The sequence below is a fragment of the Pelophylax lessonae genome (genome assembly GCF_965119305.1).
Source record: "Pelophylax lessonae genome assembly, chromosome: 2".
In the NCBI taxonomy this organism is placed as follows: Eukaryota; Metazoa; Chordata; class Amphibia; order Anura; family Ranidae; genus Pelophylax; species Pelophylax lessonae.
In genome coordinates this window covers 568,092,409-568,115,966 of record NC_138769.1, presented here as the reverse complement: position 1 = coordinate 568,115,966, position 23,558 = coordinate 568,092,409, and the positions used below count along the sequence as shown (strand labels likewise).

The 23,558-nt window shown below is 44.4% G+C and overlaps 1 protein-coding gene across 1 annotated transcript in view; it reads left to right on the top strand.

Annotated features, from left to right (window-relative positions):
• LOC309548188 (uncharacterized protein) overlaps nt 1-13,310 on the top strand; it is a 103,609-nt gene extending 90,299 nt beyond the window's left edge. Inside the window, exons 10-11 of the mRNA XM_082248144.1 lie at nt 1,738-1,901; nt 13,075-13,310. Of these exons, the coding sequence (XP_082104270.1) occupies nt 1,738-1,901; nt 13,075-13,295 (385 nt within the window). The 3' untranslated portion in view covers nt 13,296-13,310. The remainder of the gene's footprint in view (nt 1-1,737; nt 1,902-13,074) is intronic.
• Nucleotides 13,311-23,558: the final 10,248 nt, after the last annotated feature.

Below are 23,558 nucleotides of genomic sequence, written 5' to 3'. Positions count from 1 at the left end.
GATTATACCCAATTTGCACAGTATCCCCATGCAGTTTGGATGGTTGAACAGCTAGTGTTTATGGTATGGGAGAGCATCTGACTTTTTCCCATGATGCAATGCTTGGGCCTAGTAGCAAATCACTACAGTCACATGACAGCAGGTGAAGGTTTTACTTCCTTTAAGCTTCAACACTCTTTATTTCACCATGGTTGCAGAGAACTGTTGTGCATGGGAATATACCTAGGTTGGGGGGGGGGGGGGTAGGTTTTTTTTCTTTTCTTACAGGTGCTTTAAAAATCTGAACATTCATATAATCTGTCTAATGATTCTCTGGCTAACTGTAAATAGTCTAACTAGCATGGTGGTGGTAAGTTGCAAAGCTAGGAATATAAAATGGGCATCCACTACTTCTCTGGTAGTTGTAGGGGGAAGAAGGCAAGAGTTCTCCATGCAAATTAAAGACTCAATGTGTAAGAAGAAGAAAAAAAGCCTGGTGCAAGGCAGGAAGTCCCATTTCAGCAAAAAAAATAAATTCTGCATTCTAACCATCAAGCCTCCTCCCTTTTTTTCCCCCTTTACCCCCCCCCCCCCACAAGCCATTGGCTTAATTTTGGAATAACACACTGCAGCCAAGACTATGAACACCACTGTGACTGCCACCAATTGTAACGGACCCCGGACACAAAAGGGTTAAAACCGTTTAGGAGAGCTTCCCCTTCCAGAGCTACAGGCACAGCTACTTGCAGGACACCAAACTCCCGAACTGGATACAAAATAGCACTCCAACCTGGAACCTCACGAATAGCTGCTAGCAGACGAACAGGAAAAGCATACATCAGCTTACACTCCTAGCAATCAGTCTCCAACAGCATACAGTGAATCCCCCCAAGAACGAGACAAAGCTCCGAGTTGGGGTAAAACAGGAACAACATTTATTGGAAGAACACAGCACACTTTTATACAGAATTTGGAACATCCTTCCCCCAACAACCGCTTTCCCATTGGTCAATTGCACAGTACCTGCAGTTCCCAATAAGGTCCTCTCCAGCCATGCAAATGAAGGCTTGAAAATGAGTCAGCAGTGATTGGTCAGATAGCTTGACCAGAAGGACTGCCATGCAAATGAGGACTTGAAAATGAGTCAACAGGGATTGGTCAGATACAGAACAATGGTTCCCTAACAAGCCCTCAATACACATTACTCTGAGTGTCAATACATCCCTTAGCAGACAACAGGTGAGGTCATTAGCACACCTGACAATAGGTGAATGGAGAGCCACCTCAGACAGTCTGTCTCCTCAGAACTTCCTGTAATGACCATATTAGGAGTTGACTTCCTGTTCAGAGACCTCATGGCAAATGGGAACAAAAATCTTCATATTACAAGGGAGACATTATTCCTGAATATGACTGTCCCATTTGTAGTAGTCCAAACCATATTTTCAGTGTTCACCACCCTCCTGGTCACCCTGCATCCATAACAGATGCAGGGTGACTTAAACATAAGAAAGCCACACAAGGCTGGACATAGTGCCTCCCAACCTCTTTAAAGGAATTTGGGGTCCACAACCCCCATGCCCAAAGTGACTCCTGTCACAACCACTGTATCCCAGCCACGTTTTTGCCTTACAGTCTTTGAATCTCAAAGACATTTTCTGGATGCTTTATTCTGCTTTTTTGGGTATTAAAATAATGGTACATTTCCAAATCAGTAACTAAATCTATTATTATAATATTTGTTTTGCTTTTCTACAGGAGGGAAATGCATGCATTTGGTGTAAAGATTGCTATCATAGAGCCAGGAGCTTTTAGAACACCAATAACTGATTGGGAGATTCATAAAAAAAATCTAATCCGACTTTGGGAAAACCTTCCTGCACATATTAAGGAGGCCTATGGAGATGATTACTACAAGCAACGTAAGTATAAGCAGGGTCCTTTCACACTAGGTTTGTCTAGTGCAGTGCATTTTACTCATACCTGTTTATGTGCGTTGTGTTAAGGCAGTCATACATACGGCTGTATTCACATTCACATTTTTGGAAATGAGATCTGAGGGATGAGATGAGAATGAGGTCTGTATGAGGTCACTATAGATCTTGTCAATTGGTGCAGCAAACTTGCTACATGTTTATCTGATGGCTATTTTGCCAGGCAGACATCTCCATTAAAACTTCAGTGTAGCAACAGAAAAACTATAAAGGCTTTGGGTTTATACCAATTTCCAACTAGTAGACATCACTAGTAGTGTTGAGCGAACACGGACTGTATTATTCGTGTTCGTACCGAATAATTGGATTTTTTGTACCCGAACACGGACACGGACACTTTACTGTATGTTCGGGTAAAAATCCGTGTTCGGTCGTTTTATTTCCGGGTTTTGCATGCTTTGGCGCTCTTTTCATGGCGGGCTTTCAACAGCCAATCAACAATCGTTTAACTGGTGTGCCTTAAGCCATCCCAGCCATGCCTGCAAATGTCTCAGTAGCTGTGATTGGCCGTCTGAAGCATGTGACCAAGTCTTTATAAGTTCGAGGCAGCCGCAGCGGCGTCATTATGCTGCTTAGATTCAGGGACAGAGCACACATCAACGTGCTGGCTGCTGATTAGGGAAAGATAGGCAGGAAAAAACCATTTGTGTCCGGATAGAATTGAGGGACAGGTCGGAGTGTTTAGGCAGGGCGAGTTGTAGGCATTTTAGGGATAGAGTCTGCTGAATTATATAGGGTCAGTGTCTTCTACAAACTACAATCGATATTGCTGTGTGGGGGGTGGGGTCTGCACTCAATCCTGATCTACGATCTCTTCTCAATCCTGTTAGGGACAGAGTCTGCTGAATTTTAGGGAAACTGTGTTCTACAAACTACAATCGATATTGCTGTGTGGTGTGGGATTGGAGATAGGCAGGTGTCAGTGATCCACATCCATTTTTCTGTGTGTGAGCTGCAGTGAACACAATCTTTTTGGGCTGCAGTGAACACAATCTTTTTGGGCTGCAGTGAACACAATCTTTTTGGGCTGCAGTGAACACAATCTTTTTGGGCTGCAGTGAACACAATCTTTTTGGGGTGCAGTGAACAAAATCTTTTTGGGGTGCAGTGAACACAATCCTTTTTGGTGTGCAGTGAACACAATCTTTGTGGGGTGCAGTGAACAAAATCCTTTGTGGGGTGCAGTGAACACAATCTTTTTGGGGTGCAGTGAACAAAATCCTTTTTGGGGTGCAGTGAACAACATCCTTTTTGGGGTGCAGTGAACAAAATCCTTTGTGGGGTGCAGTGAACACAATCTTTTTGGGGTGCAGTGAACACAATCTTTTTGGGGTGGAGTGAACAACATCCTTTTTGGGGTGCAGTGAACAAAATCCTTTTTGGGGTGCAGTGAACAAAATCATTTTTGGGGTGCAGTGAACACAATCTTTTTGGGGTGCAGTGAACACAATCTTTGTGGGGTGCAGTGAACACAATCTTTTTGGGGTGGAGTGAACAACATCCTTTTTGGGGTGCAGTGAACAACATCCTTTTTGGGGTGCAGTGAACACAATCTTTTTGGGGTGCAGTGAACACAATCTTTGTGGGGTACAGTGAACAGAATCTTTGTGGGGTGCAGTGAACACAATCTTTGGGGGGTACAGTGAACACAATCTTTGTGAGGTGCAGTGAACACAATCTTTGTGGGGTGCAGTGAACACAATCATTGTGGGGTGCAGTGAACTCAATCTTTGTGGGGTACAGTGAACACAATCTCATACTGAAGGTTTGAGGGTGCTGCCTGTTCCATACTCCCCCTACTCCTCATCTAGCCTTTTAGGGGTACAAACAATAGTAATTGGGGCCTAGTGTGGTTGTGTACGTGTGATATACATACACTTTTTTGGGATCATATTTTCTATTCCGCTATTTAATCAAAAACCTTTGGGGATCAGTTAAATTGGGGGATAGTCTGTGTTGGTACGTGTGAGAGAGATCCACCTTTCCAAGTTGTTGGGGTTCATCTCATACTTCTGAAGGTTTGAGGGTGCTGCCTGTTCCATACTCCCCCTACTCCTAGCCTTTTAGGGGTACAAACAATAGTAATTGGGGCCTAGTGTGGTTGTGTACGTGTGATATACATACACTTTTTTGGGATCATATTTTCTATTCCGCTATTTAATCAAAAACCTCTGGGGATCAGTTAAATTGGGGGATAGTCTGTGTTGGTACGTGTGAGAGAGATCCACCTTTCCAAGTTGTTGGGGTTCATCTCATACTTCTGAAGGTTTGAGGGTGCTGCCTGTTCCATACTCCCCCTACTCCTAGCCTTTTAGGGGTACAAACAATAGTAATTGGGGCCTAGTGTGGTTGTGTACGTGTGATATACATACACTTTTTTGGGATCATATTTTCTATTCCGCTATTTAATCAAAAACCTCTGGGGATCAGTTAAATTGGGGGATAGTCTGTGTTGGTACGTGTGAGAGAGATCCACCTTTCCAAGTTGTTGGGGTTCATCTCATACTTCTGAAGGTTTGAGGGTGCTGCCTGTTCCATACTCCCCCTACTCCTAGCCTTTTAGGGGTACAAACAATAGTAATTGGGGCCTAGTGTGGTTGTGTACGTGTGATATACATACACTTTTTTGGGATCATATTTTCTATTCCGCTATTTAATCAAAAACCTTTGGGGATCAGTTAAATTGGGGGATAGTCTGTGTTGGTACGTGTGAGAGAGATCCACCTTTCCAAGTTGTTGAGGTTCATCTCATACTTCTGAAGGTTTGAGGGTGCTGCCTGTTCCATACTCCCCCTACTCCTAGCCTTTTAGGGGTACAAACAATAGTAATTGGGGCCTAGTGTGGTTGTGTACGTGTGATATACATACACTTTTTTGGGATCATATTTTCTATTCCGCTATTTAATCAAAAACCTCTGGGGATCAGTTAAATTGGGGGATAGTCTGTGTTGGTACGTGTGAGAGAGATCCACCTTTCCAAGTTGTTGGGGTTCATCTCATACTTCTGAAGGTTTGAGGGTGCTGCCTGTTCCATACTCCCCCTACTCCTAGCCTTTTAGGGGTACAAACAATAGTAATTGGGGCCTAGTGTGGTTGTGTACGTGTGATATACATACACTTTTTTGGGATCATATTTTCTATTCCGCTATTTAATCAAAAACCTTTGGGGATCAGTTAAATTGGGGGATAGTCTGTGTTGGTACGTGTGAGAGAGATCCACCTTTCCAAGTTGTTGGGGTTCATCTCATACTTCTGAAGGTTTGAGGGTGCTGCCTGTTCCATACTCCCCCTACTCCTAGCCTTTTAGGGGTACAAACAATAGTAATTGGGGCCTAGTGTGGTTGTGTACGTGTGATATACATACACTTTTTTGGGATCATATTTTCTATTCCGCTATTTAATCAAAAACCTTTGGGGATCAGTTAAATTGGGGGATAGTCTGTGTTGGTACGTGTGAGAGAGATCCACCTTTCCAAGTTGTTGGGGTTCATCTCATACTTCTGAAGGTTTGAGGGTGCTGCCTGTTCCATACTCCCCCTACTCCTAGCCTTTTAGGGGTACAAACAATAGTAATTGGGGCCTAGTGTGGTTGTGTACGTGTGATATACATACACTTTTTTGGGATCATATTTTCTATTCCGCTATTTAATCAAAAACCTTTGGGGATCAGTTAAATTGGGGGATAGTCTGTGTTGGTACGTGTGAGAGAGATCCACCTTTCCAAGTTGTTGAGGTTCATCTCATACTTCTGAAGGTTTGAGGGTGCTGCCTGTTCCATACTCCCCCTACTCCTAGCCTTTTAGGGGTACAAACAATAGTAATTGGGGCCTAGTGTGGTTGTGTACGTGTGATATACATACACTTTTTTGGGATCATATTTTCTATTCCGCTATTTAATCAAAAACCTTTGGGGATCAGTTAAATTGGGGGATAGTCTGTGTTGGTACGTGTGAGAGAGATCCACCTTTCCAAGTTGTTGGGGTTCATCTCATACTTCTGAAGGTTTGAGGGTGCTGCCTGTTCCATACTCCCCCTACTCCTAGCCTTTTAGGGGTACAAACAATAGTAATTGGGGCCTAGTGTGGTTGTGTACGTGTGATATACATACACTTTTTTGGGATCATATTTTCTATTCCGCTATTTAATCAAAAACCTTTGGGGATCAGTTAAATTGGGGGATAGTCTGTGTTGGTACGTGTGAGAGAGATCCACCTTTCCAAGTTGTTGGGGTTCATCTCATACTTCTGAAGGTTTGAGGGTGCTGCCTGTTCCATACTCCCCCTACTCCTAGCCTTTTAGGGGTACAAACAATAGTAATTGGGGCCTAGTGTGGTTGTGTACGTGTGATATACATACACTTTTTTGGGATCATATTTTCTATTCCGCTATTTAATCAAAAACCTTTGGGGATCAGTTAAATTGGGGGATAGTCTGTGTTGGTACGTGTGAGAGAGATCCACCTTTCCAAGTTGTTGAGGTTCATCTCATACTTCTGAAGGTTTGAGGGTGCTGCCTGTTCCATACTCCCCCTACTCCTAGCCTTTTAGGGGTACAAACAATAGTAATTGGGGCCTAGTGTGGTTGTGTACGTGTGATATACATACACTTTTTTGGGATCATATTTTCTATTCCGCTATTTAATCAAAAACCTTTGGGGATCAGTTAAATTGGGGGATAGTCTGTGTTGGTACGTGTGAGAGAGATCCACCTTTCCAAGTTGTTGGGGTTCATCTCATACTTCTGAAGGTTTGAGGGTGCTGCCTGTTCCATACCCCCCCTACTCCTCATCTAGCCTTTTAGGGGTACAAACAATAGTAATTGGGGCCTAGTGTGGTTGTGTACGTGCGAGATACATACACTTTTTTTGATCATATTTCCTATTCCGCTATTCAATAAAAACCTTTGAGGATCAATTGAATTGCGGGATAGTCTGTGTCGGTACGTGTGAGAGAGATCCACCTTTCCAAGTTGTTGGGGTTCATCTCATACTTCTGAAGGTTTGAGGGTGCTGCCTGTTCCATACCCCCCCTACTCCTCATCTAGCCTTTTAGGGGTACAAACAATAGTAATTGGGGCCTAGTGTGGTTGTGTACGTGCGAGATACATACACTTTTTTTGATCATATTTCCTATTCCGCTATTCAATAAAAACCTTTGAGGATCAATTGAATTGCGGGATAGTCTGTGTCGGTACGTGTGAGAGAGATCCACCTTTCCAAGTTGTTGGGGTTCATCTCATACTTCTGAAGGTTTGAGGGTGCTGCCTGTTCCATACCCCCCCTACTCCTCATCTAGCCTTTTAGGGGTACAAACAATAGTAATTGGGGCCTAGTGTGGTTGTGTACGTGCGAGATACATACACTTTTTTTGATCATATTTCCTATTCCGCTATTCAATAAAAACCTTTGAGGATCAATTGAATTGCGGGATAGTCTGTGTCGGTACGTGTGAGAGAGATCCACCTTTCCAAGTTGTTGGGGTTCATCTCATACTTCTGAAGGTTTGAGGGTGCTGCCTGTTCCATACCCCCCCTACTCCTCATCTAGCCTTTTAGGGGTACAAACAATAGTAATTGGGGCCTAGTGTGGTTGTGTACGTGCGAGATACATACACTTTTTTTGATCATATTTCCTATTCCGCTATTCAATAAAAACCTTTGAGGATCAATTGAATTGCGGGATAGTCTGTGTCGGTACGTGTGAGAGAGATCCACCTTTCCAAGTTGTTGGGGTTCATCTCATACTTCTGAAGGTTTGAGGGTGCTGCCTGTTCCATACTCCCCCTACTCCTCATCTAGCCTTTTAGGGGTACAAACAATAGTAATTGGGGCCTAGTGTGGTTGTGTACGTGTGATATACATACACTTTTTTTGGATCATATTTTCTATTCCGCTATTTAATTTAACTGGGCCTCCATGCGAGACCTGTGTGCCTTGTTGCGCTGTTTTGAGTACTCCACCAACATGGCCAGTGGCAATGACGCCGTTCTCAGCTTAACTATCCCACTTCTATGCCTCCTTGAAAAAACAATTCGGGCGATGATGGAAGAGGATGTGGCACAGGATGAGGAGGAGGAGGAGGATGAAGAGGTAACATTTCCAAGGCTTTCAGGGCAGTCATTCGCAAGGGGCTCCGAGGGTGGGTTCCTGCACACGCAAACGCCAGGGACGCAATTGTCCAGCAGGGGCACAGTTCTGGAGGATGAGGAGGATGAGGAGGAGGAGGAGCTGGAGGAGGAGATGGAACCATGTTCACAGCAGGGTGGCACCCAGGCCAGCTCATGGCCATCACTGGTGCGTGGCTGGGGGGATACAGAGGACACGGACCATACACCTCCCACAGAGGACAGCCTTTCGTTGCCTCTGGGCAGCCTGGCACACATGAGCGATTACATGCTGCAGTGTCTCCACAACGACCGCCGAGTTGCCCACATTCTAACTTGTGCTGATTACTGGGTGGCCACGCTGCTGGATCCCCGTTACAAGGACAACGTACCGTCCTTAATTCACTCACTGGAGCGCGATCGCAAGATGCGCGAGTACAAGCGCACGCTGGTAGACGCCATGCTGCTGGCATTCCCATCTGACAGCGGGGCCACAGTGGAAGCACAAGGCAGAGGAGGAGGAGGAGGAGGTCGCCAACGCAACCAGGGCACCGCCAGCACCTCAGAAGGCAGGGTTAGCATGGCCGAAATGTGGAAAAGCTTTGTCAGCACGCCACAACAAACAGCAGCACCAGCAGCTCAGATGGAACGTCTTAGCAGGAGGCAGCATTTTACCAACATGGTGGAGCAGTATGTGTGCACACGCCTACATGTAGTGAATGACGGGTCTGCCCCCTTCAACTTCTGGGTCTCCAAATTGGGCACATGGCCTGAGCTTGCCCTTTACGCCTTGGAGGTGCTGGCGTGCCCTGCAGCCAGTGTATTATCTGAACGGGTATTTAGCACGGCTGGGGGCGTTATAACAGACAAGCGCAGCCGCCTGTCCAGAGACAATGTGGACAAGCTCACGTTCATTAAAATGAACCAGGCATGGATCCCACGGGACTTTTCCGTACCTTATGCAGAATAGCAATGGATACCGACCTTACCCACCCATTGTTCCATTTTTGCTCTTTCTCACTCTTTTGGGGTGTACCCTCATTTAAAATTTGTGAAAAGAAGCAGTGTTGGCTACCTCGTCCTCCTCCTCAGGGCCAGATTAATGTAGGGGCTATTGGAGCTGCAGCTCCAGGCCCCTACCTTTTATATAGGCCCCGGGTTGGCCATATTCACTGTTACCGCTCTTCTGTCACTTGTAAACACAGAAGTCTGGCTTCTATGCTCGCTTCCCCAGGCAGCACCCTCAGAACCTCCCCACACAGCGTGAAGGCCGGACAAGGAGGGACAGTTGGCGATGCATGGATGTGTTTATGGGCTTCAGAGACAGCATCCCATGTTGAATTAGGCATGCATGGCTGCACCCTTCCTCCTCTGGGTGCATGGCAAGGCACGGCCCTAAGGCCCTTCAAAATCCTCAGCACCAAGCCCATGATGCTGTTAATCCGGCCCTGGTCCTCCTCCACCGCCGCTTCCACCTACACCGCCCATAGGTGTGCGCAGCCTATTGCATTAAGGTGTGCACCCCAAAGTTGAAATACACATGCATGTGTTTGCCAGCAGGGAGAGTAATGTATCGGGGCCATGTACCTGTAGGCAAGGAGAAATAGAGCAGAGCAGGTCCCAGGGAGATCTTTCCCATCTCCTCACTGGCAATGCTATGTGCCCTAGGTGATTAGGGTGTGCCCAGGCACACCCAGCACACCCTGTGCGCACGCCTATGTCACCGCCACATCCACCACCACCTTAACCTCCCTCCTACTCCATATGGGCCTCGTCCTTCAGAGATGAAGAAGAACATTGTTTTATTTTTCTGTTTTTTTTTGTTGTTTTAAGTTATTTCCCTATCCACATTTGTTTGCAGAGCACTTGCCATGCTCTTAATTACGTTTTGCTGCCATTTGCAGCACTCTAGCCCTTTCCTTTGGTGTTTTAGAGCCATTTTAGTGCCTTAAAGTTCGGGTCCCCATTGACTTCAATGGGGTTCGGTGTCCGGGAAAAGTTCGGTAAAAGTCCGGGACACGGACCCGGACTTTTTTTTAAAGTTCGGCCGAACCCGTCGAACACGGACATCTAGGTGTTCGCTCAACCCTAATCACTAGTCCAGTGATCTCCATAGCTTCTGGGTCCTGTGCTGAGTGACTGCCCCGCTGCATTCTGAATACAGGAGTTTGGATGCTCAGCCCTGGCGCCATTCCGCAAATACTTTGCATTTTCTCAATGCAAAGCATTCTCTGGATGAGGTGGAGACATCACCACCCCCACCTCATTCAATCAATCAGAGAATGCTTTGAATTCAGTGAGAAAATGCAAAGCATTTTCTGAATGGCAACAGGCTGAGCACCTGACTTGTGTTCAGAATGCAGCAGGGCTGCTACTTGCCCTGGGATTCAGTAGCTAGTAAGAATCACCATAGTAGTGGTGTCTACTAAAGTGATTTCCAGCTTCTGGGCAGATCTCACTGGTATGGTGTGTGTGTGTGTGTGTGTGTATATATGTAGATACAAAAGTCCAAGCTGGACCAATGTGACTATATAAAAATGCCATACCTTCTTTAACCAGTTCTTGACCGGAATGATTTGCCCCCTTAATGACCAGGCCATTTTTTGCGATTCGGCACTGTCTTACTTTAACAGAAAATTGCGCGGTCGTGTGACACTGTACACAAATAAAATTGATGACTTTTTTACCTACAAATTGAGCTTTCTTTTGGTGGTAATTGATCACCTCTGCAATGTTTTTATTTTTTGCGCTATAAACAAAAAGATCAACAATTCTAAAAAAAAAAAAAAACAATATTTTTCACATTCTGCTATATAACACCCCCCCCCCCCCCAAAAAAAATTACAAATCAAAAATTGTCATCCTTTTAGGCCAATTTGTATTCTGCTACATATTTTTGGTTAAAAAGAAAAAAATCGCAATAAGCGTATTTTGATTGGTTTGCGCAAAAGTTATCGCTTTTACAAACTAGGGGTAAAATGTATGTTATTTTTATTTATTTTTTAGTGGGACTGCGACATTGCGGCAGACAGATCAGACCCCTGACATTTTTGATGCTTTTGGGGTGACCAGTGACATTACTACAGTAATCAGTGCTAAAAATATGCACTGTTACTGTAATAATGACACTGGCAGGGAAGGGGTTAACCTAAGGGTGATCAAAGGGTTCCTATATAGCAGGATCACAGGCACTCTGTCTCCATTTCAGAGAGAAGAACGGTCAGCTGTGTTTACAACAGCTGACCATCCTCTTCTCTCAGCGGGGAGCGGTCGTGTGTGCCCAGCGGCAATCGCGGCCGCCGGTCCATCGGCATCCCCCTTGCCTACCGGGGATGGGAGCGTGCCGCCAGTGGCGTGCGCTTGTCCCCCAGCACCATACAGGTGACCGACGTAAGGCTACGTCATTTCACGCAGCCGAGCCAGCCTGCCGGCAGTAAGACTGCGCGGGCGGTCGGCAAGTGGTTAATACTTAACTGAATTAAATACAAAGTAAAAGGCAATATATTAGAACAATATGTAAAAAAGAAAATGCCATGTAGAAAGAAAAACACATAAGAAAAACACATGTATAGTGTACATTCCCTAAATAATAGACTCTTTTGAATAGTCTGTGACAAAGCTCAAGTTCATAATCAAAAAGACAGAGACATGTGTCTTTAATACATCTACATTAATTAAGGGGATAAGTCATGTTGTGGTTTCTGACCTTTAAAGGAGTTGTAAAGTCAGGTTTTTTATCCTAATGCATTCCTTGCATTAAGATAAAAAGCCTTCTGTGTGAAGCAGCCTCCCCAGCACCCCCTAATAACTTACCTGAGCCCCATCTCTTTCCAGCGATTTCCACGAGTCCCTTGGCCATCCGGGACTCTCCCTCCTGATTGGCTGAGACACACCTGCAGTGCCATTGGCTCCCACAGCTGTCAAAGTCACTTAGCCAATCAGCAGAGAGAAGGGGTGGGGCCAAAACACAGCTCCCTGTCTGAATGGACACACAGAGCTGCAGCTCGGCTCGGGTGCCCCCATAGCAAGCTACTTGCTGTGGGGGCACCCGACAGAAGGGAGGAGCTAGGAGAGCCGTAGAGGGACCCAAGAAGAGGAGGATCCAGGCATCTCTGTGCAAAGCCAGCTGCACAGAGCATATAAAAAAAAATATAAAAAAAATAAAATAAAATAAAAAAAACATCACAAGACTTTACAATCACTTTAAAACCAGGGGGAAAAAACTCCATTTCACCATAAACACAGTGTTTTTGCACTAGTAGGATCTTTACTAACTATTGAGAACGTCAAAGAATCAACTTAAAGTGTTACTAAACCCAGGAGTCTGCACTCACTATTTCTGGTCTCCCACAGTACACAGAACATGGAAATGCAATTATTTTAGTAAATATAAACTGCTAAATGCCTTTTCTCATCAGCAGCATATAGCAGTCTTGTGACTTCTATCAGTGTCTGGTTGAAGCTTGTAGGATGAGTTTTCATTCTCTTCTGACTATCCTATGAGGCTGCAGGACTCCAGACCCTCTGTCTGAAAAGTGCTTATTGGCCCTGTGCTGAACACACACCAAACTGAGCATGTGCAGCTTGTCCCCAAGGCTTTGTACTATCAGGAGATAGATTGGGGACTGTGGACGAAGGGGAGGATCAGGGAAGATAGGATCAAACAACCTTTTTACACAATGCAGATGATTAACCCCTTGGGTTCCACAGTGAGTATAACAAGCATGCTTTACTGCATATACAGTCTGATTTTACTGTTGTGGGTTTAGTAACACTTTAAACAATTCTTAAACATCTTGGGTTCAAACCACAAATTAGTACCTGTGATTGTTGTCATGATGACCATTGTTTTCATCAAGAACCCATGAGACCTGAAAATAGGTCTCATGGCTGAAAAAAATGTTAACATTATTGCAAATAACACTTAAACAATTAAGCATCAATGTGTGTAATTAATGCATATAAACTGCTGTTATCATCATTGTCTGATACTCCTACAGGTATCCTGGCTTTAGAAGGACTAACACAAGCAAACAGTTCAAAGCTGCATGAAGTCTCCGACTGTATGGAGCATGCCCTGACTGCTGTGCACCCCTGGACCAGATACTCTCCTGGCTTGGACGCCAAACTGTATTTCCTCCCTGTATCTTACTTCCCCACTGCCATCTCTGATTATTTGTTTTGTCGGTCTGCTCCCAAACCTGTGCAAAGTGTATCTTAATGTCATACAGAACTAACTGTTCACTGCATTAGCCAATTAAAAAAAAAAAAAACTTGTACTTTTTAATTATTATATTAATACTTGGTGGGTTATGAGGATTGTGAAATACTTAGTGCACATTATGGATTGCAATTCGGTGGCAGGCAAATGGTGAACATTCATAGTCGTCGTCCTATGAAATGATCAGTGGCAAACAGAAGCACATTCATAACAGTGGGAGTCAGCTGTGGTGGCATCACACAGGAATCCCCTTGATGATCCCCTGGTTGTAGAATTTCTGGTTCTACGCTCTATTCTTGCTATTTAGGCCAGTTACACATGGGTGTAATAATTTACTCCGGAACTTGTTGACAGAAAGTCTGTAAATATGTGTAATGACCTGAGTAATGATGCGTATAGGCTAGTAAAGGTAGCACAGTAAGAGCCCTTTCACACTGGAGGTGCTTTTCAAGTGCTTTGGCACGAAAAAAAAAAAAAGCGCCTGAAAAGCTCACGAAAACATTTTCTCATTAATATCAATGAATGCGTTCACATTAGGGCGGTGTGCTGGCGGGGCGGTGAAAAAAATCCTGCAGGCAGCATCTTTGGAGCATGTTTAGAAAAAAGCACCCCAAAAGTGCCCCTCTCGTCCGGCCCCCTAATCTATATGCGGGGCGACGGACGCATGGTGCCCTGAGCCCACCCTGTTGTGTGACAACAGTGAATTAAGATTCACTATTGTCACACGGATCCTCCTCCTGGCCAATCAGGAAGCGGGTTTTGAGACCCTTTTCCCAATTGGCCGAAAGGAGAAGCCATGCCATTGGGCATGGAGGAGGAGGGAGGAGATGCAGAAGACAGGGGGAAGAAGCCAAAGCCGCCTGCTGCTGCATCCAGGCAGGGTGATGTGGGGGGGGGTCCTGTCTCCCCTGTCCTGTCTCTTGTCTTGCTGTGGTCTGGGGGTGGGGGGTATGGTGTGTGGCCTGGTGTGGTCCGGGGGGGCGGTATGGTGTGGTCCGTCTGCCGCCCCCCCCCCCCCAGCCCATGGAGCACCAGCCGCCACTGTCCATACCACTGGATGTCATATGACGTCCTGGGCTTTAAGTGGGGATATATGAATGATGCCCCCTGCTGCTTTTTTTAGACGGCGATTCCCTGCACAGTAAGAATTATAGCAGCTGTTAAGTCGCTTGGTCATTCTTACAGGCGGTGGGAGGGGACATCCCCCCCTCCCGCTGCCCTCCGGTGCTTCTACCAGATCGCCCGTGCGATCGGCAAGCCAGAGAAGGAATCCACCGGCGGCGAAAGTACACCATAGAGACTATCTAGGACCAGATGGTCCCCGGCAGTCTCTGACTCTTGGAGGCCCAGGCTTCCATATCTTGGCTTGGCTTTTTAGCCTGTAGGAGAGATCTGAGGTCCTATTGACCCCAGATCTCTCCATAAAGAGGGCTTGTCATTTACTATTCCTATTACAAGGGATGTTTATGTTCCTTGTAATAAGGATTAAAAGTGCTAAAATAAATAAATAAATAAGTAAAAGGGAAAGTGTAAAAATAAAAATTTTCAAGTGCCCCCATCCCCGCACACAGAAGCGAACGCATACGTATATCACGGCCACATATATAAACGGCATTTAGTCCATACATCTGAGGTATCGCCGCAAATGTTCGAGCAAGAGCAACAATTCTAGCCCAAGACCTCTGTAGCACTAAACTGGTAACCTGTAAAAATTGTATTCCCTACGATCTCTGCTAAAAATATATACATATATATAAGGTTTGCTGGTTCTGAGTAATTTTATAGCAAAAAAATGTTGATTTTTACATGTAGGAGCGGAGTGCCAGAATTGGCCCGGTATGGAAGCGGTTAAAAGCGCATGATAAGCACTTCAAAAGTGCCCCAAAATGGTTCTTGAAGTTTTTAAAGTCACATGTCCTCTAAAAAAGTGCACCGCTAACGCCTGAAAAGTGCTCAACATTTTATGGGAAGCTTTCAAGTGCCTCAGTGGGAAAGGGCTCTAAGTGTATACAGTCAGGTCCATAAATATTGGGACATCTACACAATTCTAATCTTTTTGGCTCTATACACCACCACAATGGATTTGAAATGAAACAAACAAAATGTATTTTAACAGCAGACATTCAGGTTTAATTTGAGGGTATTTTCATCCAAATCAGGTGAAAGGTGTAGGAATGACAACAGTTTGTATATGTGCCTCCCAAGTAAAAAGTAATGGCACAATTGGCTGCTCAGCTGTTCCATGGTCAGGTGTGTGTTATTATCCCATTTAGAATGAGCAGATAAAAGGTCCAGAGTTCATTTCAAGTGTACTATTTGCATTTGGAATCTGTTGCTGTCAACTCTCAATATGATATCCAAAGAGCTGTCACTATCAGTGAAGCAAGCCATTATTAGGCTGAAAAAAAAAAAAAACAAAACAAACTCATCAGAGAGATAGCAAAAACATTAGGTGTGACCAAATCAACTGTTTGGAACATCCTTAAAAAGAAAGAACGCACCGGTGAGCTCCGCAACAAAAAAAGAGACCTGGAGAACCACAGAAAACAACTGTGGTGGATGACCGAAGAATTCTTTCCCTGGTGAAGAAAACACCCTTCACAACAGTTGGGTAGGTGTGTGTGTGTCAAAGTCAACAATCAAGAGAAGACTTCACCAGTGAATACAGAGGGTTCACAACAAGATGTAAACCATTGGTGAGCCTCAAAAACAGGAAGGCCAGATTAGAGTTTTCCAAAGATCAACTGGTACCAGAGTGATGGGAAGAGAAGAGTATGGAGACGGAAAGGAACTGCTCATGATCCAAAGCATGGTGGTGGTAGTGTCATGGCGTGGGCGTGTATGGCTGCCAATGGAACTGGTTCTCTTGTATTTATTGATGATGTGACTGCTGACAAAAGCAGCAGGATGAATTCTGAAGTGTTTCGGGCAATATTATCTGCTCATATTCAGCCAAATTCTTCAGAACTCAATGGGCGGCGCTTCACAGTGCAGATGGACAATGACCCGAAGCATACTGTGAAAGCAACCAAAAGAGTTTAAGGGAAAGAAGTGGAATGTTATGCAATAGCCAAGTCAATCACCTGACCTGAATCCGATTAAGCATGCATTTCAAATGCTCCAAGAACAAGAAGGAACTGAAGACAGTTGCAGTAGAGGCCTGGCAGAGCATCACTAGGGATGAAAATCAGCATCTGGTGATGTCTATGCATTCCAGACTTCAGGCTGTAATTGACTGCAAAGGATTTGCAACCAAGTATTAAAAAGTTTCATTTATGATTGTTAATCTGTCCCATTAGTTTTGGTCCCTAAAAAAGTGGGAGGCACAAATACAAACTGTTGTAATTCCTACACCGTTTACCTGATTTGGATGTAAATACCCTCAAATTAAAGCTGAAAGTCTGCAGTTAAAGCACAACTTGTTTGTTTCATTTCAAATCCATTGTGGTGGTGTATAGAGCCAAAAAGATTAGAATTGTGTCAATGTCCCAATATTTATGGACCTGACTATAGATGAGTAAAATTCTTCTTCATTTCCAGTATTGTAATATAATTTACAATCGTGTAAACATGCTTATAGACATGTAAACATGTGTATGCGGGTAAATTACTGCACTCAAATGTAACATTTTCTACAATTTTTACAATAACAGTTGGATATAAATTTACCTGTCAATATCTCTGGATCTACTGTTTTAGATGCAGTTTTTGTGAAAGGTTATTTCTGCTTGTGCATTCTTTTAAAGCTCTAATACAAGTGTGTATGCATATGCCACAATTGTGGAAGCAAAAAGTCGCTGTAGTAGTTGCCATTACTATAGTGATCTCCACCGTCTTCTGGGTCGTGTGCCATTTAAAGCAAACTTTGCATCTTTCTCAATAAATACAAAGCATTCTCTGATTGGATGAGATGGCCTCTCCAACTCTTCCAAACAGAGTGTACCTTGCATGCTTTGAGAACAAGGCATTCAGTGAATGGTGATTATGCTGAACAAGTGACACCCTTTGGTCACCATGCTGCAGCACTACTGCTTAGCACAGGACTTGGAAGACAGCGGTGGTAACTGTAGTAGTGGCAGCAGTTTCAGAGATTTCCAGCTTCCTCAGGTACACGGCATATGTATACTTCTGCCATAAAGTCTATATCTGGAGTTCAGCTTTGACTTCCCATTTTACAATAAAATGGAATACTTTATTTTTATTTTTTTTTATTTTTGAGAACAGGATAGCAGCCATATGATAGATTCATAATGCTGCACAACATCAGACATGCCATACAGTAGATTTTATATTCCACACAGGCAGGGCTGCTGATGGGGGGGGGCACTAGTCCTCCTGTAGGGGGCCCAGGCAGACAGGGGGGAACCAACAGCACGGGGAATCAGTGCCATGGGGCAGAGCAGCAATTAAAGAAGGAAGCCCTGTGCTGCTCTCTGCAGCAGCTGCCATGCAGTTTGTCCCTCTTCTGCCAGCTTTCAACTGCTGCAGGGAGAGACACAGACACAGGGCATCCTTCCTGTAATTGCTTCTCCAACACCGATTCCCCCCTCCCTGTTCTGCCTGCACTTGATCCTCCCCCCTCCCCGTGTGCCCCCCCCCCCCCCTTTCACTGTGCCGCAGGGCTGCAGGCTTCCCTGTCCTGTGGAAAAATACCAAATTGTAAAATAAAAAAAATTACAATAATTATACATTGTTAATGAATCATTAAAAAAAAAAAGAAATGTAAACTAAAATTATAAAAAATGTTAACCTTCTATAAAAAAAATTATATATATATATATATATTTTTTTTTTAATGTAAAAAAAAATGTAAAAAACGATTAAAAAGGGCTAATTCACAAGGTTCTCTTTTACATTTGCATCTGATAATAATTATCTTAGTGTATTTTTAGTGAAAATATTGTATTGATATATTGGGGGGGCCCTGCCAGGTAGGCTGTATGGGGCCCCGTGATTTCTAACAGCATCCCTGCACACAGGTCTGGGCTGCATATTACCCTTATACATTCAGGGCCATGAATACATTAGTAACTTGGTTTGCGAGTAACCTGGTTTACAAACCATTTAAAAGACGAGCAACATTTATTCTATTTTTTTAATTTTGCCTTGATATGCGAGCGGTGTCTTTATACAATGTACAAGCACTATTACACTCTCAATGTTAAAGTAGTTTAGTACAGTATAAGCATGCTATCCCCTCTGTTAAATAACATTATGTGTACCTGTGCTGTATAAAAAAATGCAGGTTATACATTATATCAGAGCGTCTCCCGGCGCTCACTTGATTCCTCGTCTCTCTGCTCTTCCCTGGCTGGCGGGGCTGAGCACTCCTGCTGATGTCAGCCGGGGGGAAGAGGAGCAGAGAGCCGAGGAGTCACATGAGCGCTGGGAGACGCTCTGATACAGTATAGGTAGAAATCAGCATCTTTTATATACAGCACAGGGACACATAGTGTATTTAACAGGGGGGATGGCATGCTTATACAGAACTGTACTACAGTATAGATATGATAGCAGCAGGAGAGGAGTATCATTGAGTGAACAGAGCTGACAGGCAGAGAGGGGAGGTACAGTACTGTATTTTGAAGTTCATTTAAATTGGTTTTATATTTACAGTATACTTGATACTGTATTTTGTATTACTGTAATCATTTTTATATGAATAAATGGTTGTGGAGCAAATCATATGAGTTTCCATTATTTCTTATGGGGAAATTCGCTTTTGATATATGAGTGCTTTGAATTACAAGCATGTTTCTGGAACGATATATGCTTGCAAACCAAGGTATTCTTGTATCTGAGAGCAAAACTGTAGAAAGGGAGGCCCGAAGTAACAATTCAAAAGGAAAAGGACGAAGGGCCGGCATGAAAGGGGTTAAAGGGGTGTGGGTCTAGGTGAGGGATTCAGCTACAGTCTGAAAGAATATAGGCAGCAGAATTTAGCTGATTGGGTCAAGGTCACGGTTGGGTGGGGTTGCAGGGGGTCATCTGGTAGTTTTTCTGGGAAGGTCTTTAGTCAGAGGTCTGAAGAGTTGGGGAAATCTTCCACTGGCACCCTCTGGCAGGCCTGTGTCTGCCTGGGCTGCTCAGGTGGGAAGAGCTGTGTCAGCGGGAACCGGCCTGACATCCAGGGCCCTCCCCTCCCCTCACGCAAATAATTTGAGGTTGGCACAGGCTTACCCTGCTGTTGTTTTGGTGGAGCGGTCTAAGGGAGTTGCTTTGAGCCACATAGCTGGCCTCTTTCGATCTCTGCCTTTGGACGTTTTAGTGGTTTCTCCTTTGGGGCTCATCCCTAAGAAGGAACATGATAAGTGTCGGTTGATTCATCATTTGTCGGATCCCTAAGGTGGTTTCCTGAATTAACATATCTATCCAAACTTGAGTTCCGTTTCACACACTTCCTTCATTCGGCAGTGCGTTGGGCTCACTGCTACAGTCTGGGTTCTTGTTAGCAAAAAAAAACCCCATAAAACAAAAAATGGACATTAAATCCGCTTTTTGACTGTTGCTAGTGCACCCCGACAGTTTCGGTTTGTTGGGTTGCTGGTGGCCGGATGGCTATTTTGTGGACCACTGTTTACCTATGGGGTGTTCATTTTCTTGCTCACTGTTTGAAATTTTCAATTTTTGAATGGGTGTTCATGACGTGTTTAGGGTTTCATCAGTCATTCTTTATTTGGCTGACGTAAATTAGCCCCGCAGCTTCCAACCGCTTTAGGGTCTTGTTGGCTACCGTGCACCATGTAGCAGATCGCTTTGGCATTCCACTGGTCACTACTAAGATGGCTATGGATGGCTGAGGCTATGGAGTGTTGCTCCCATAGGACAAGCTGACAGATTTGAAGTTTTCGTTTTTTGTTTTTTTTCAGCTCGGTAGGGTGGCAAGTTGATGTTGCCCCAGCTGTTGTCACTTCTAGGTAAGCTAAATGTTTTCCTGTCAGGTTATGCCTATGGGCAAATTTTTAATTGCCAGTTGGGGGCCGCCCTGGCTGGGGTTTGCGCACCAGGCCATCATATTCTCATTACACGGGAGCTTAAGGCAGACTTATGTGGTTTTGTATACCTTTTTGGACTCCTATAATGATAGTGTAGAGCAGCCTTTTTCAGCCAGGGTGCCCAGGCACCCTGGGGTGCCTTAAGGTTTCTTCATGGGTGCCTTGGAAAAATGCCTAAAAATGTATCAAACATTGTACACAAGCCAGGGGGTGGATAAAGCCAGCCTTTTAGTTACACAAAGTCACAAGTTTTCATGGTGCACCATATCGACATTCTAGATACTGGCATCCTAACAACCAATGATGACATCAGTTGATAAGGAGGATGTCTGTCGCCTCCACAGCATCCTTGTTTGACCCTCCTGTGCCCCTTTCCCTCAGCACTGGGTTCACATTAGCTGACTGATGGAGAGAAATTGAGGGAGAAGAGAAACATTGGAATACTAGTCAGTACCAGTGTGCAAAAGTGTATTTGGTTTCGAAGAATAAATCACCTCTAACTTTGGGTGTCCTACAGATGTGGATGTTGCTGCATTGTGTAAAACTATTAGAATCATTTTTTACATTTTAAAATGGGGTGCCTTGGGACTGTCCATTATTTTATAGGGTGCCTTGAGATTGTCCATAATTTTAAAGGGTGCCTTGAGATTGTCTATCATTTAAAGAGTATACAGAATAGTGCAGCGCTAAAATTAATGCAAACGTGTAATCAACATGATTAGAACAGATAAAAAAAAATGCAGTTAATACATTTTATGCAGGTTCCCAAAAATAGTATAAATAAACAAAAATAAAAATTAATAAAATTCATGCAAAGTCCACGATAGACAATCCAGAAGAACTAATATTCCCAAAGGAGCCAGAAACCAGATAGGAAGATAAGGGTGACCGGAAAGTTGGTATAAACACTTCACACCCTCTGTGATACAGGGATCTCCTTACCAGAACACATAGACCACTAAGTTATAGGTGGTCACAAAAAGCATCCCATCCATCCATAGGGGAATATGATCATGTCCTCCAGAAAGGCAGTCGGGTCATATCAATTGTAGTTAGATCAAACAGTCAAAAAAAAAAAACACCAGCCAGTATCATAAGCAGACAGTCACCAATTCTCATAACCCATCTGCTAATGCTGCAGGAGTAGAAAACGGATTCCGTCTTGATTGGAGTGCTCATGGCTTTCCCACCTTGCTTGGAGTGTTCATGGCTTCTCCACCATGCTTAGATTGTTCATGTCTTCCAACAAACAAAGATGGAGGCAGCAAACCATGTGCTCACATCTGTAGGCCAAAGGCCCACATCCCTTCCTTCCCTCGTTGCCGCCTACGGCAGTTCCCCTGATGCAGCATTGGTTTTTGTCTTGTTACACTGTAATTCATTTTGGTACACAGTCTATGTTCCAGGTTGTGTTAACTCAATGGTTGGTGTTTTTTCTCGGTTTGAGTGGGATAGATTTCACTTGTTGACTCCGGGAGCAGAGCAACAGAGTTCCTTGTTTGTTCTGGCTGTGTAAGATTGCATTAATATGATGGCAATGCTCAGGGCTGGCCCAAGACCTTGTGCTGCCTGGGTCCAAGAATTAAATGCTGCCCCCCCCAAAAAAAAATAACGCCCAACAAAAGGCCCCTCACATCCATTATTTTATATAAATATAACATTTAGAAAATATTATATATACTGTTCTCTTCTTCCATAACTCACCACCGGACCAGTCCACCAAACACCCCCTGTCTGTCCTCAGTCATTCCATCACTCCTGTGTCTGCTGTGCCCACCGCCCTAAAAGATCCAGCCTGCCCTGCGTGAAATGGAGTGCGCTGGTGTCTAACATCATTGCACACACCACAATCACGTGAGGGACGTTCTCTGGAGGAGACACTCTGCCTCCTCATACTCATCAGTTTGCACTACAGGCGGCAGTATGAGATGGGGAAATGCCGCCCATAACGCGCTGCAAACTAATGACACACAAAACTGCTGGAAAAAAAATCTTGGGAGTCAATTTAACGTCCTTCTCCAAGTGCTGCCTGGGTCCAATGGACCCAGTGGGACCCATAGAAGGGCTAGCCCTGGCTTTGCTGATTTGTCAGTAGGTGTGTGGTGCTACCTGGTTAGCATGTACAAAGGTGTGGGAGTAATGGTTTGGTTTGGTCAACAGTTTGGGTGATGTGGATTTTGAAAGCTCTGACAATTCGCTCATTGTATTTTATTGGGCATAATGTGTAGAGCGGGGTGTCAGTGTTGAACCATAGGTTGGTGGGTTTGGCCTTTTGTTTAAATGGTTCAAAGGGCCCTGGGGTGACCCGCCTGAGGTATGGCTCCCTGTTGTTGGGATGTGTATCTGCGTGTTGTCCCTGAGTCAGTGGTCTTGCGGCTGGAGGCCTGATTAAACACTTGCCAACTGCCGCACGACTATTTACGTCGGCAGTCAGCCCCTCACAGGCAGAGCGACGTAGGGCTACGTTGCTAGCCTGTAAGGGTTTTGGGAGCGAGCGCGCGCCGCTCCCGCACGGTCACGGACCCCCCCCCCGACAGCGGGAGAAAGGCAGGCGGCTAGTGTAAAGAAAGCCGCCTGTCAGTTCTCCCTGTGTAAGAATGGTGATCAAACGGTTCTACTATGTAGGACCGTTGATCACTGTTCTTACACATCAAGCCACAGCCAATCACAGTTAGAAACACGCCCCTAGGGACACACTTAACCCCTCCCTCTCAAAAAAAGTTAACCCCTTCACTGCCAGTGTCATTTTTACAGTAACAGTGCATATGTATAGCACTGATTACTGTAGTAATTTCACTGGTAACCCCAAAAGTGTAAAAAATGTCAGTCAAGGGTCCGATCTGTCCGCCCCAATGTCGCAGTCCCGCAAAAAAAAACGCAGATCGCCGCCATTACGCGTTAAAAAAAAAACAACAAAACTGACAAAAATCTTTCCCTTTGTTAGCAAACGCAATAACTTTTGCGCAAACCAAACATATGGTAAAAAAAAAAAAAATGGCCTAAAAAGTTAAAAAATTTCAATTTTGACATTTTTTGGGGGGAATTTCATATAAAAAATGTGAAAAATATTGTTATTTTTGCAAAATTTACGCTATTTTTTGTTTATAGCGCATGATCAAAAAATTGCACAGGTGATCAAATACCACCAAAAGAAAGCTCTGTTTGTGGGAAAAAAGGACACCAAATTCGTTTAGGTACAGCATCGCACGACCGCGCAATTGTCCGTTAAAGTCACGCAGTGCCGAATCGCAAAATAGGCCCTGGTCAG